The sequence below is a fragment of the Sinocyclocheilus grahami genome, unplaced genomic scaffold (genome assembly GCF_001515645.1).
Source record: "Sinocyclocheilus grahami isolate Dianchi unplaced genomic scaffold, SAMN03320097.WGS_v1.1 scaffold86.1, whole genome shotgun sequence".
NCBI lineage: Eukaryota > Metazoa > Chordata > Actinopteri > Cypriniformes > Cyprinidae > Sinocyclocheilus > Sinocyclocheilus grahami.
Genome location: NW_015505265.1, coordinates 1,673,442 through 1,685,994, shown reverse-complemented (window position 1 = coordinate 1,685,994; position 12,553 = coordinate 1,673,442). Strand labels below are relative to the sequence as shown.

The window sequence follows — 12,553 nt, the reverse complement described above, 5'->3', positions numbered from 1 at the left end:
GGGTGAACTATCCCTTTTACTTGAAGTTACGGAGTAAAAATAGTTTCAACACCAAATGTTTCTCAGTGTAGCACAAACACTGTAGGATTAGTTAGGCTAGGAATTTGTTAAACTACATATAGAATGATGAAATAAAGACACTACTTGACAGCATAAAGTTTTTGTAAATTTAGTTTTATATCCTTACGAGCGGTGCTGCTGCAATGTAACAATGTGCAGCAATGTACTGTCATAAGTGCCCCGTCACAAGACATGGCACCTCAAGCCACATTCCGTAAACCAACACTGAATAACGCAAACACATTTGTATACACCAACAGCTTGCGAATGCAAACAGAACAAAAGTAAATATCAAAAAGTATCTCACAAGAGCAGTTTATCAGGTAGGTATTGAAGACATTGACGTAAGAGTGTTTGCATATGTTTGTGTATCTCATAGATACTGTGAAACCAATGATAATTACAGGTGCATCTCAATAAATTAGAATGTCGTGGAAAAGTTCATTTATTTCAGTAATTCAACTCAAATTGTGAAACTCGTGTATTAAATTAATTCAATGCACACAGACTGAAGTAGTTTAAGTCTTTGGTTCTTTTAATTGTGATGATTTTGGCTCACATTTAACAAAAACCCACCAATTCACTATCTCAACAAATTAGAATATGGTGACATGCCAATCAGCTAATCAACTCAAAACACCTGCAAAGGTTTCCTGAGCTTTCAAAATGAGCTCTCAGTTTGGTTCACTAGGCTACACAATCATGGAGAAGACTGCTGCTCTGACAGTTGTCCAGAAGACAATCATTGACACCCTTCACAAGGAGGGTAAGCCACAAACATGTTTTTTTTATTGGTCTTATGAAGTATTCTAATTTGTTGAGATTGTTTTTGTTAAATGTGAGCCAAAATCATTACAATTAAAAGAACCAAAGACTTAAACTACTTCAGTCTGTGTGCATTGAATTTATTTAATACACAAGTTTCACAATTTGAGTTGAATTACTGAAATAAATGAACTTTTCCATGACATTCTAATTAATTGAGATGCACCTGTAGTGTGAATTCGATGCGATTGGAATGCAACTGTTTACTGTTGAACAGTATGGCCAGAAACATACTTTTCCACAAGTATGCAGACGCAAATATTTGGTCAATGCATTTGCCTTGTTGAATATGTTTAGCGTGCTAGCAATTAACTTGCTCAAACTGCTGCTTTGCCATGACAGTAGTTGACCTGAAAGAGTAAAAATGACTGTAGAAGACAACATGCAATGCAACAGTCTGACACATTTCAGAAATCAAAATCAACAACTTAGCTCGAATCATTTATGTACTTGCACAGAATATGTTTCGAGGCAAAGTCAGTTTACAACTTGTTAGGAATCTCTCACCTGATTGATTCATTGGTGGAATGCGCTTTAGAATTTAGCTTCTTTGTCTTATCTTGCTCTGTAGTCCATGCAGCATATTGCAGGCCATGCTGGATTGTCAGACATAACATTTTTTTCTGTTTACTTCTTAAGATCTGTTTCTTCAAGGCACAGCAAGAGAGCACGGTACAAATCACAACTCATTTACATTCAGTTTGGCAAGAAAACCCGAGTCCACCCACCCCTTCCCTTCCAGTCCTAGAACCACTAGCAGCAAAGACCAAGAATACAAAATTTACTAAGAAAATTAAAGTGTTACAGAAGCCAGAGCAACACTTGACGGATCTAAAGACAGCTGCAGGCTGGTTTGAGCATGTGACAGAGTTAAACAACATGCAGTTGGAGACTCTGGAATTGAAGACTTGTGTATAGGATCAGCCAATGTGCCATTTTCAGTTTGTGTCGTAACACTTCCTGTAAATCATTTTACGAACATATTTCATGGATTTCATGATTCCTAAAGGAATGTTCTGATTTTAATACAAGCTCCATCAGCAACTTCAACTCATCCCTTAATTTGTAAAAACAAACACAAATTGTATTTATAGTAATAAACATACAATAAAAGTCTATGGGCTTGGTCAGTTGGACCAGAATAGATGCTAAAATACATGTTTCAATTCTAGAACCACGAAATGTAAATATATCATGAAAAACCGCTTACCTTGTCTGATCAAATTTAGATCTGAATTTTTCGTCTTTTGGATGATGTAAACCTAAAATAACTTACAGTTCAAATAAAACACTTTTATATTAATACACAGGGCTCTAGACGGTGACTAAAATGCGCAACAACAATGTAAAAACAAGCTGTGAAAGACTTCACGCTCAAATGTGGTTTTGTCAGACAATCCTTAGAACGCGCGCTCTAAGGAACAAAGAGCGGGATGACCGATTCGTAACAAAATGACTCTTGCGAATCGGTTCTTTAAGTCAAAAAGATTCACGTAACAGCCTCGAGTTCGCTCATGAATTACTATTTGAATCAGTCAGGAAATTGTTCTGAGCCGCTACCAAGTTGACTCCCTCTACCAACTGACTCCCTCACTGAACCGCGAGTCATTTTTACAAAGCGTAATGTTTATGGCACAAATAACATACAACTGAAACAAATTTGACTAAATACAACTATTAAAACAGATCATAGTTTATGTAACTCATAGTTTATAATAACTGGTATTAAATGCTGAAGTAGGAAGGTATGAACTCAATGACTTAAGTGAATCTGAACATATGAATTACATAATTTGTTGGCCAAAAAAGACAATGTTTAATTTTAGAAGTCAGTGGTTATTTATTTGCCTGGAGCATTAATATAAATGGTTTTTCGAGCTTTAATCCTTCTGTAATGCTCCATAGACCATATTATAAGTGTGTTACTGTAGAAACTAAGCGAGTTAAATTTATGCCAACAAAGCTGAAGTCTTTTCGATTATTCCTTTAACATCTCTGTTTGTTGTCTTTTTCCTACAAACTGATTGTTTTTGCAGATATTTTTTTCAGTTCATTAAGTGAAGTCTGCTAAACTAGACTGTATATTAGTCCGTGAAAAGCTCACTTTCGAATGTCCTCACATCTCTCCCACAGACCAAACAACTGATTGAATTTCACAGGAAAGGAAAAAATAAATAAAAAATTATGGAATGAGTGCCTCATTGACTTTGAAATCTACTGTAGTGCCAATTGACTGCAGTATATGCACAACACAACTGCTATTGTCACTGCAAAACAAATAATAAATGGGAGTGATTGACTCTGGTGCACACGGCAATAAAGGTTGAGGGTGTTAATAACAGTAATAATAATCTAATAATAGTAAACACATGAAAACAATGCGCTCTCAGCATAATGTTGCACAATTACGTACCATTGCTAAAATACAAGTACTGAATAAAAATAACAATAATAAGCACAAACTGCAACAACAGCAAAAGGATTAATAATAAGCGAATAAGATTTCGATGTCTCAAATCTTTGGAGCCATACAATGTGACTATGCATAAAAAAAAGTAAATCGAAACATCTGTTGAAATACAATGTTCCAAGCCTCAGTCAACCAACCCACCAGACACCCATTAACGTCATTAGAGAGAAAAGAAAAACACAGAAGAAAGTAGAAAGTGTAGTCCGAGCAAGAGAAGTGGCTGGTCTCGTTCTTTGACAGATCTTTGCTTTTATCCACTTCAGATGCTTCCTTGAAAGCTCATCAAAGTCCTCAGAACTAAAACCGCCATGTCAGTGAATTCCCAACAAGCTTTTTGAAGCAGTATGCTTGGATGTCTGCAATTTGTTGTCTTTTACTCGTAAATGGATGTTGTAGAGGAAACATTTTGCAGCATAGTGCCTCTTTATCAGCCACTAGCTAAGATGAGGCATGGGGCTTGAGCGTTAGGGAGTGGGAATCGGGGGCAGGTTGGTCACGGGAAACCCACAGGACTGTCCATGAGAGGGCTCGGGCAGCTGGGATTTGGCTCATCCTTGAGTTCAGTCTCCAAAGTTTCCTCCAGATTCTTCTCCTCCACCCCTTCGGCGTCATGCACTGAACTCTGGTTGTTCCCCATGGTGCCGTAGCTCTGGTGGGCCGGAGAGGGCATGGGAGTCAGGCCCAGCTCTGGCTCCAGCAAGACAGAGGCTATAAAAAGCTGAGGAGGGAAAGAACGAGAGGTGAGTAGGTGGACAGCAAGAGTGTCATTATCTTAAGAGCTTCTTTTTTTGTTTATGCAACATGCTACATGTGAAGTGCCTTTGACACTGTGAGTGGAAACCTTAGAGGAGATGAGAGGAGAGAGACAAATTAATTTCATAAAGAGGACTTGAAATGAGAGTGTGATGAATGAAATGATCTGTGACAGGATGAGCAGGTACATTAGCTGTGGTTGTGGTGGAAACGGTGCTTCTTTCCGCATCGGTGAAGCCTCCTTCTGTCGTCTGATCGGACATCTGCAACAAAACAAAACAGCAATCAGTTTTAACTGCCTGAAGATATTATTTTCCTAAATAAATCATCTTTGAGAGCTTATTTTCAAAGCCCATCTAAAATAATTTCATTTCAGAGTTTTCAAGGCTGCACTGTTGACAAATGCATCTAGTTGTTAAGGTAACAATCATAAACTTTCCTGTTTTTAAAACATAACTTTGTTAATGCATGTACACATTTGGGGGTATTCATGGATGAAACACATAAGCCAACTGCAAATAACAGTGACACTGCATTCAAGGTATATATCTTTATCATTTTTAGCTCATGTGCTCCCTGGGAATCAGAATCATGATCCTGGGTGCTAATAGGTGATATAAATCGTTCAGCAATGAAGCAAGTGATATCTTTATGAATGGGTCATTGTATCATTCACCCAACCGATTCATTTAAAAGCACAGATTTATTTAGTAACAAAACACCATTTTATGCTGATTGGAAATGCACAATGTTTATGCTGTGGCAATTTTCATGAAATAAAGCAAAAACAGACAATATCCTCAACATTGTGTCTAAAATGTGTTTAACTGTTGTATAGAATCAATATAACATAGCTTTTAAAAACCCTCTGCCTGTGTGATATTGCTTAACCATATCATATAATATAAATGTAAAATGCCCCCATGTCCTTGTTAATTTCTGAAAATGAAAATGTGTTAAACAATAATGTCACAATGAAACAAATCATAAATGCAATTTTGCTTAATGTAAAAATAGAATTACTTTTTTTTCTGATGGTTTTGGTGTGAAATATAAGCTAGATATTCACTCATAAACTCTAACTATTTTTTCCACCATATGCACCCTGTTTCTACAAGTCATCAAGATCAAGGTTTAATCACTGACCTGATAGCTTGTTGATCTGTCAGGTCGTAGTTTTTTCAGACAGAAGCCAAAGCAGGAGAAGGCAATACAGCACAAGAGAGTTATGAAAGTGAACAGACTGATGGGCTGCACTGGACCTGCACAAGAGATAAACCACAAGGTTTTGCTTTTATATGGGACAGAGCAGGAGACCTGATCTTGTGGTCTTGGTCTTGAGATCTCTCAAGACCACATAAACATGGCCTTGGTCTGGGTCTGGGTCTCATTACTAGTCTCTTGGTTTGGGTCTGGTTCTGGAAATGTTTTTTTGTTATATGTACTTAGACAAGACCTCAGTCTTGACTGCAATTTCCAAAACAAAAAAAACTTGTTTTTTACATGAATTACGGACTCACTCACTCTTTTAACATGTATGCGTTCAGCTTTAGATTTGGCAAAGCAAAGGCGTAGAGAGTACACCAGAAGAGCAGGAATACGCAGAAGCTCCATAGCCGTTCCGATCAGACTGGACGTGATCACGTAGTTCACAAAAAAAGCTCCATTATCAGGCAAAAACACACATCTGAGGGGATAAAACCAAGTGGATGTAGGTCTCAACAAATTGTGAATCTTGCTGTTCTAATTCAATTAACCAGCAGGTGTAGATTTAGGCAACTTACTGAAACTTTACATCTGTTTCATCCAGGAAGTGGATGTCAAAGAGCCACCTGAAGAACAAATCCAGGCTGGGGAGCAGACAAGAAGATAATACATGTACATTACTGTATATATACAGTGGCTACCAAAAGTATTTGGACACTTAAACTTTATTAATGCCAATATATCAGCCATTTGTTCAGTTCCTTTTTACTAACTGGCTTTAAGGTGATTTATAGGGGTGTATGAAATCATTTCCCCTCCAGTCCACACATTACCTAGCAGAGTAATCACCAGTTCATCACATTAACTATGAATATTATCTTTTGTTTAGAAAACATAGACTAATGTTTTTTTGCCAGCCAAGTGTTTGGATACTCTCTGATAGCCTTTATCTATTGTTTCATGTTGTGTGAGTTCAAACATATGCTTGCTATAAATTTGAAAATGAAGTTCATAAAAATGAATCTTCTACTATAAACATGTTTTCAGTTTTTGAGTTAAAATTCATTTTGATATTTTTATGGGGATCAAATTTAAACATGTTTAGGTGGTGTAACTGTCTGGGTATTGTAAAAAAAAAATAAAAAAAAAAATAGCCTCATTAAAAGACTGAAATTCTTTACAAAAAAAAAATGTTGGCACAATTGGGACATCATTGTTTATCATTGACCCACATACATATATAGTACTGTAATGTTATCCTGAGACAAAATTACACATTTCACAAAACAGTATATTACCAAAAAGGTATATTTTTGCTTGAAGTGCTTTTATTGGCATGCTATTATATAGCCTATAATTACTGTATTTCAGATAATAGGATGTTTACCTGGATAGACCCAGTGATGGTAGAATGATTACCATGAAGACAAGCAGTAAAAAGCATTTATGCATGGTGACCTGATTCTCACCGGACCTGAAAGAGACACACATAATAAGAAAATTCAACAGATTTCACCTCAACAAATAGAATAAATATATTAAATAATAATAAATAAACACATTTTCAGATGTTTACATGATGTATTATTCATTTCTCTTCTATTTTCACACCAGTTCTTCTATTAGACAGACATAAAACACAATTCTTGCCTCAAGTGGCATATTTCATGGTTAAAAAAAATGTAAATGTATGACGTAAATATTAAAATTAGATTTCATGTTGACTTGTGTATATTAATCATCAGTGTTTCCAGTGGAAATACAACAGATACTCAAGTGCTGCAGGTTTTGCAGTTGCACAATACAGAGGGTTTGATCCACATGAACTATAATGTGACTCTGTGAAAGACGCCGCCAGTGTGCATATGATTATTCCCTTGTTGTGATCACTATGACAACAAGCCTGGAGAGGCATGCGGAGAGAGCAGGAGAGAGGGACACCATGTAAACGTGTTGTGCATAGGTGGGTGGGAGACTGGGTTGGGGGTTGTTCTGCAGTTATGCAATATGTTTGTGCGCTGATATGAACATGTTTATGCAATAGATTTAAGCTGCAATGCAAATACAACTACCAATAGCACAAACTTATACTGCTCATTGGGACACTATCACTTTGATAAAAATCATGTATGACTTATTGTTTGACTTATTTGGATAAATGTCTTGGTGTTGTTGTTTATTTATTTTTTTACTATTCTTTTTTTCCATGCAATGCAAGTCAATGCAAACCAAAGCATGCTTGGAATGACTTGAGGATGAGTAAATGATGACAGAAGTTTCATTTTTTAATGAACAATCCCATTTATGTGTGTGTTGATAAATGTGTATGTGTGAGGAATGTCTTCCTAAATATATAAGGAAGGGGAAAAAGAACTTAGGCTGAAGCTGCTTCATGAATTTACTACACTGAACAAAATTCTGTTTTTGCCCCCATTTTTCATGAGCTGAACTCAAAGATCTAAGTATGTATTAAGTATATATTCCTATGTACACAAAAGGCATATTTCTCTCAAATATTGTTCACAAATCTGTCTAAATCTGTGTTAGTGAGCACTTCTTCTTTGCCGAGATAATCCATCCACCTCACAGGTGTGGCATATCAAGATGCTGATTAGACAGCATGATTATTGCACAGGTGTGCCTTAGGCTGGCCACAATAAAAGGCCACTCTAAAATGTGCAGTTTTATCACACAGCACAATGCCACAGATGTCGCAAGTTTTGAGGGAGCGTGCAGTTGGCATGCTGACTGCAGAAATGTCCACAGGAATGTGTAGAGTTATGAAGGATCATGTGACACTGAAAACTGGAGTAATGATGCTTAAAAATTCAGCTCTGCCATCACAGGAATACATTACATTTTAAAATATATTAATAATAATATTTTAAAATATGGCAATTTTTACTGTATTTTTGATCAAATAAATACAGCATTTGTGAGCATAAGACACCTACTAAAAAAAAAAAAATTACCAAACCCAAGTTTTGTAATGTATAATCCAGATGCATTATGATAATCAAAATCATGTTGTTTTAACATACAACTGGGATCATATTAGAAACTTTAAATTTGCATTAAATTAGTAAAAAAAAAACATTTTACTGTGTTAATAACACAATAATTATTTTTTATAATTATATTTACAGTACAACTCATTCACTTTAATGTATAATTGAGCTCCCTGTAGTTCTCTCACATTTATACACAGACTAGAGAAGTTTAAAGTCAGACGGAGAAAACGGCATCATACCTGGTCCAGTGGTACTCAAAAAAAGATGAATAGTACACAATGAAGGGCAGGAGAATGGAAAAGGCCCACAGGAGCAGGGTGGGGAAGAACTGGGTAATTACTGGGTTCTAGACAGTAGAAGACAGTAAAAGATCAAATTCAAAACATTCGACTTCCCAAAACAACACAAAAAAGCACTTTCGGTTTTATTTCGCATTCTAATGTGGCGTAATACAGCCGGACAGTTATAAAACGGCTTTGATGGTCACTGACCCTTAAGCTTTCAACCGGCCGAGTGACGTTGAACTTGTCCATAGTGTTTACGATGATAGCAGGGGTTGTGAGAAAGAAGAGCAAGAGGAAGAGCAGAATGTTGAGCAGGACGCAGCGGAGCCACCAGCGAGAACCGCACACTGACAGATTTTCCCTGGACGAACACAGGCACCAATCAACACGACAAGGTCTTAACTGCAGTTACAGGACAGACAGTGTGCACCCTCCAAGAGTAAGTGGGATGTTCAGCTACTATTACATAAACGGGAAGGTTTTTGCTGGAAAACCCAGGCTAAGCTGGTCAGCTAGTCTCCAAAACTGACCAAACCGGTGTTCAGCTGGTTTAGCCTGTCGGCCATCTGGTCTTCCAGCTCAAAACTGCCCCAAACTACGGTGACCGAGAAGTGCAAAGCAAATCACAATTCTGAAAACAAAATAACAAATTACAAACGCAAATGCAAGTCTAAAAAACAAAATAACAATTCAGAAAGCACAACAACAATTCAGAAAACATTATAACAATTCAGAAAACACAATGACAAATTCGAAAACAAAATAACAAGTCAGAAAACACAATGACAAATCAGACAAACCGGAAGAGGTAAGTATAGTTTGAGACAGCATCATTGGTTGGGGATTACTCACCGCTGACTGGACGAAACATCTGTCAATCAACGTATACAGGAAGAACCAGCCGAAGAACAGTAGAGTTGTGGTAAAAAGTTCGGAGATGGTATTAAAGTAGCTCAGTTTAAATGTATTGTATGAATATGTATAATATGAATATGGAATAAAAAATACGGAGTGAATATTTACATTTAGTTAAAAGTGGTTTTTAAACATCAGCTCCAGTGGTGTAGATGGATAAGTGCGTGTTGTTGGCTTTTTGACGCGATCGAACCGGGTTCGATCCCGCCTTTTGCAGAACTTTTTTTCCCTCCCTTTTCAAACCTCGTATCACATCGTAAAGGCATTTATTCCACGACTCTGCTGTTCTTCGGCTGGTTCTTCCTGTATACGTTGATTGACAGATGTCTCGTCCAGTCAGCAGTGAGTAATCCCAAACCAATGGTGCTGTCTCAAACTATACTTACCTCTTCTGGTTTGTCTGATTTATCATTGTGTTTTCTGATTTGTTATTTTGTTTTCGAATTTGTCATTGTGTTTTCTGACTTGTTATAATGTTTTCTGAATTGTTGTTGTGTTTTCTGAATTGTTATTTAGTTTTTTAGACTTGCATTTGCGTTTGTAATTTGTTATTTTGTTTTCAGAATTGTGATTTGTTTTGCACTTCTCGGCCACCGTACCAAACCCTTCAAAAACTAGCAAAGTGTCAGAAATCCCTCTGAAACAAGCTTAGGGCAGTTAAAGTTTTTTTTTTTTTTTTTAATCGGTGACTACGGAAAAGTTTATACTCTTGGCCCTGTAAAGCCTGACATACGAAATAAGAAAAAAAATATATATTTTGAAATGGAATCAAAAAATGTGTTTTGAGTATAATATTTTATACATCAGGCTTTTATATCTCATATTGTATAATACAGGAAAATATGAAACTCATAGAGGGGAAAAAATGCCTACATTTTATTTAGAGGACCAAATGGAGCAAAAATATGATGCAGTTGAGTGATATTTATATGGTTATAAAACAATATGACATTCTGATAGCTTGTAATGTAAATCAATAATGAGATTTTTTAAAAGTCATTCTTACATTTACTTAAAAAAATTATTAAAAGTTTCACAGCAAAATATGTACCACAACCTAAAAGACCTTTATAAAAACTAAAAGTTCTTTACTACTAAAATACCTTTAACTTATAAAAGCATTATATATATATATATATATAAAACAATGAACAATGTATTTCTACAGCATTTATTCATCTTTGTTAATATTAGTTAATAAAAATGTTCAAGTTCATATTAGTTCACAGTACATTAACTTATGTTAACAGATATAACTGTATTAACATATTTTAATAATGTATTAGTGAATTTTGAATTTAGTATTAACTAAGATTAATAAATGCTATATATGCTATATGCATATTGATCATGTTAACTAATATAGTTAATGTAAAAAAAATGAAACCTTGTAAACTGTTAAAAAATTTGTTTTACATATAATGAAAATAAATGAGGTCCAGTGTTGTTTTGAATCCCTTTGACTTTCATTATATGAACTTGAAACAAAATATCTTCTTTTGTATCGTATATTGTGTCCCACAAAAGAAAAATATGATTTTTTTGGTGACCTGTCACTTTAAGTAATAGCAATGCACATAAAAGGCATAAAAATGAGAATGAGGTTTACATAAAATGCAAACAAATTCCTTTCAAAAGTAATTGTTTCCACTGAATAATTTTCCAAAATTGCAAAACCATTTACTCTATAAATGCAGTGGTACAAAACATCGAACTCACGGGCTACACTGAACTGGAAAACATTCACACTTCAATAAATAGTTTTAATAAGAAGCAAACATGCTACAACATTAGAGCTTATATCCATAAAAAAGAAAGTCTTGAATTCAGACACACACACACACACACACACACACACACACACACACGCACACACACACGCGCACACACTTGTCCACTCAAGCAGAAAGACAGGCTGACACTGCCCCCCCCTACACACCCACCCACACACACTCACTCAATATATGATTCTCAACACATATTATGTAAGAGATATAATGGCTTTTACAGTGGCTGTCTAGGCACACACTCAGATTGAGACTTAATTAATCCAATTTCATCTCTCAAATCCAAGTGTAATGGCCTGGAACAAAGCATGTCATGAAAAATATATATGACTTCAGCTTGCAAGATCACTGTATACTTAGTAAACTTTAAATAAAACATCATATAAAACATTGTAAATCCAGATCATTTCATAGAAGAAAAAACAACACTGCGGTCATTCCTGTACTTTTTTTGTTTTGTTTCAAGATATAGTTGTTGATGTGGCTATCGTTTCGACTTACCAGATGATGTCATTAGGGGCCGGGGCGTAAGAAACGCCCCACTGATGGGACCGCACCACTGTGGTAATGCTGGACTGCTGGGGTCTGTGGCGGCAGCGAGCTCGGCTGTAGTCTTTCACAATACTAAAGAAACATAAGCACATAGTTTAAATGTATTTTAGCAATAAGGCACGAGAGAACATGTGAATATATATTATACTATATTGACCAGACAAAAGCTAGGACCAGAATGAACTGTTTATATAGCCTATATATAAATTTGTTTATTATGTTATACTATATAAAGGCTTGCAAAGGTTTGGTAGGAAGGAGTTTAAGGCCCTGTCCACACGAACACGGTTATTTTTAATACCGCAGCTTTTTCTACGCGGTTTGGCTGTTCGTCCACACGCAAACACAGCACCAGTTCACTGAAACCGAACATTTTTGAAAACGCCTGCCAGGGTGAAAATTTTCAAAAACTCCGGTTGCAGTTACCGGAGTTTTTGGCTTGTGGCACCTGCACTGTTATCTCCGTCTACTGCAGACTTTTTCAGGCTTCTGATTGAGATTATATCACCACCTGTTGGTTTGGCATGCTCTTGACAGTGCTTCATTCATAGCATGCGTTTGCGTTTTCATGTGGAAGGAGATTTTTCTAAAAACGGAAGGAAAAACTCTGTTTATAAAAATACCCGTGTATGTGTGGACATGGCCTAATAGCTTCTGTTTAACATATTTGATGTGCTCTATGTACCACAT

At 36.1% G+C, this 12,553-nt stretch overlaps 1 protein-coding gene across 1 annotated transcript in view; it reads right to left on the bottom strand.

The window, feature by feature from the left end:
* Window positions 1–1,028: 1,028 nt before the first annotated feature.
* LOC107586879 (calcium permeable stress-gated cation channel 1-like) overlaps window positions 1,029–12,553 on the bottom strand; it is a 38,368-nt gene continuing 26,843 nt past the window's right edge. The window contains exons 13-21 of the mRNA XM_016274426.1: window positions 11,813–11,935; window positions 8,817–8,970; window positions 8,565–8,671; window positions 6,702–6,788; window positions 5,893–5,958; window positions 5,463–5,795; window positions 5,255–5,399; window positions 4,297–4,371; window positions 1,029–4,073 (exon numbers count right to left, since the gene is read on the bottom strand). Coding sequence (XP_016129912.1) covers window positions 3,849–4,073; window positions 4,297–4,371; window positions 5,255–5,399; window positions 5,463–5,795; window positions 5,893–5,958; window positions 6,702–6,788; window positions 8,565–8,671; window positions 8,817–8,970; window positions 11,813–11,935 — 1,315 coding nt within the window. The 3' untranslated portion in view covers window positions 1,029–3,848. The remainder of the gene's footprint in view (window positions 4,074–4,296; window positions 4,372–5,254; window positions 5,400–5,462; window positions 5,796–5,892; window positions 5,959–6,701; window positions 6,789–8,564; window positions 8,672–8,816; window positions 8,971–11,812; window positions 11,936–12,553) is intronic.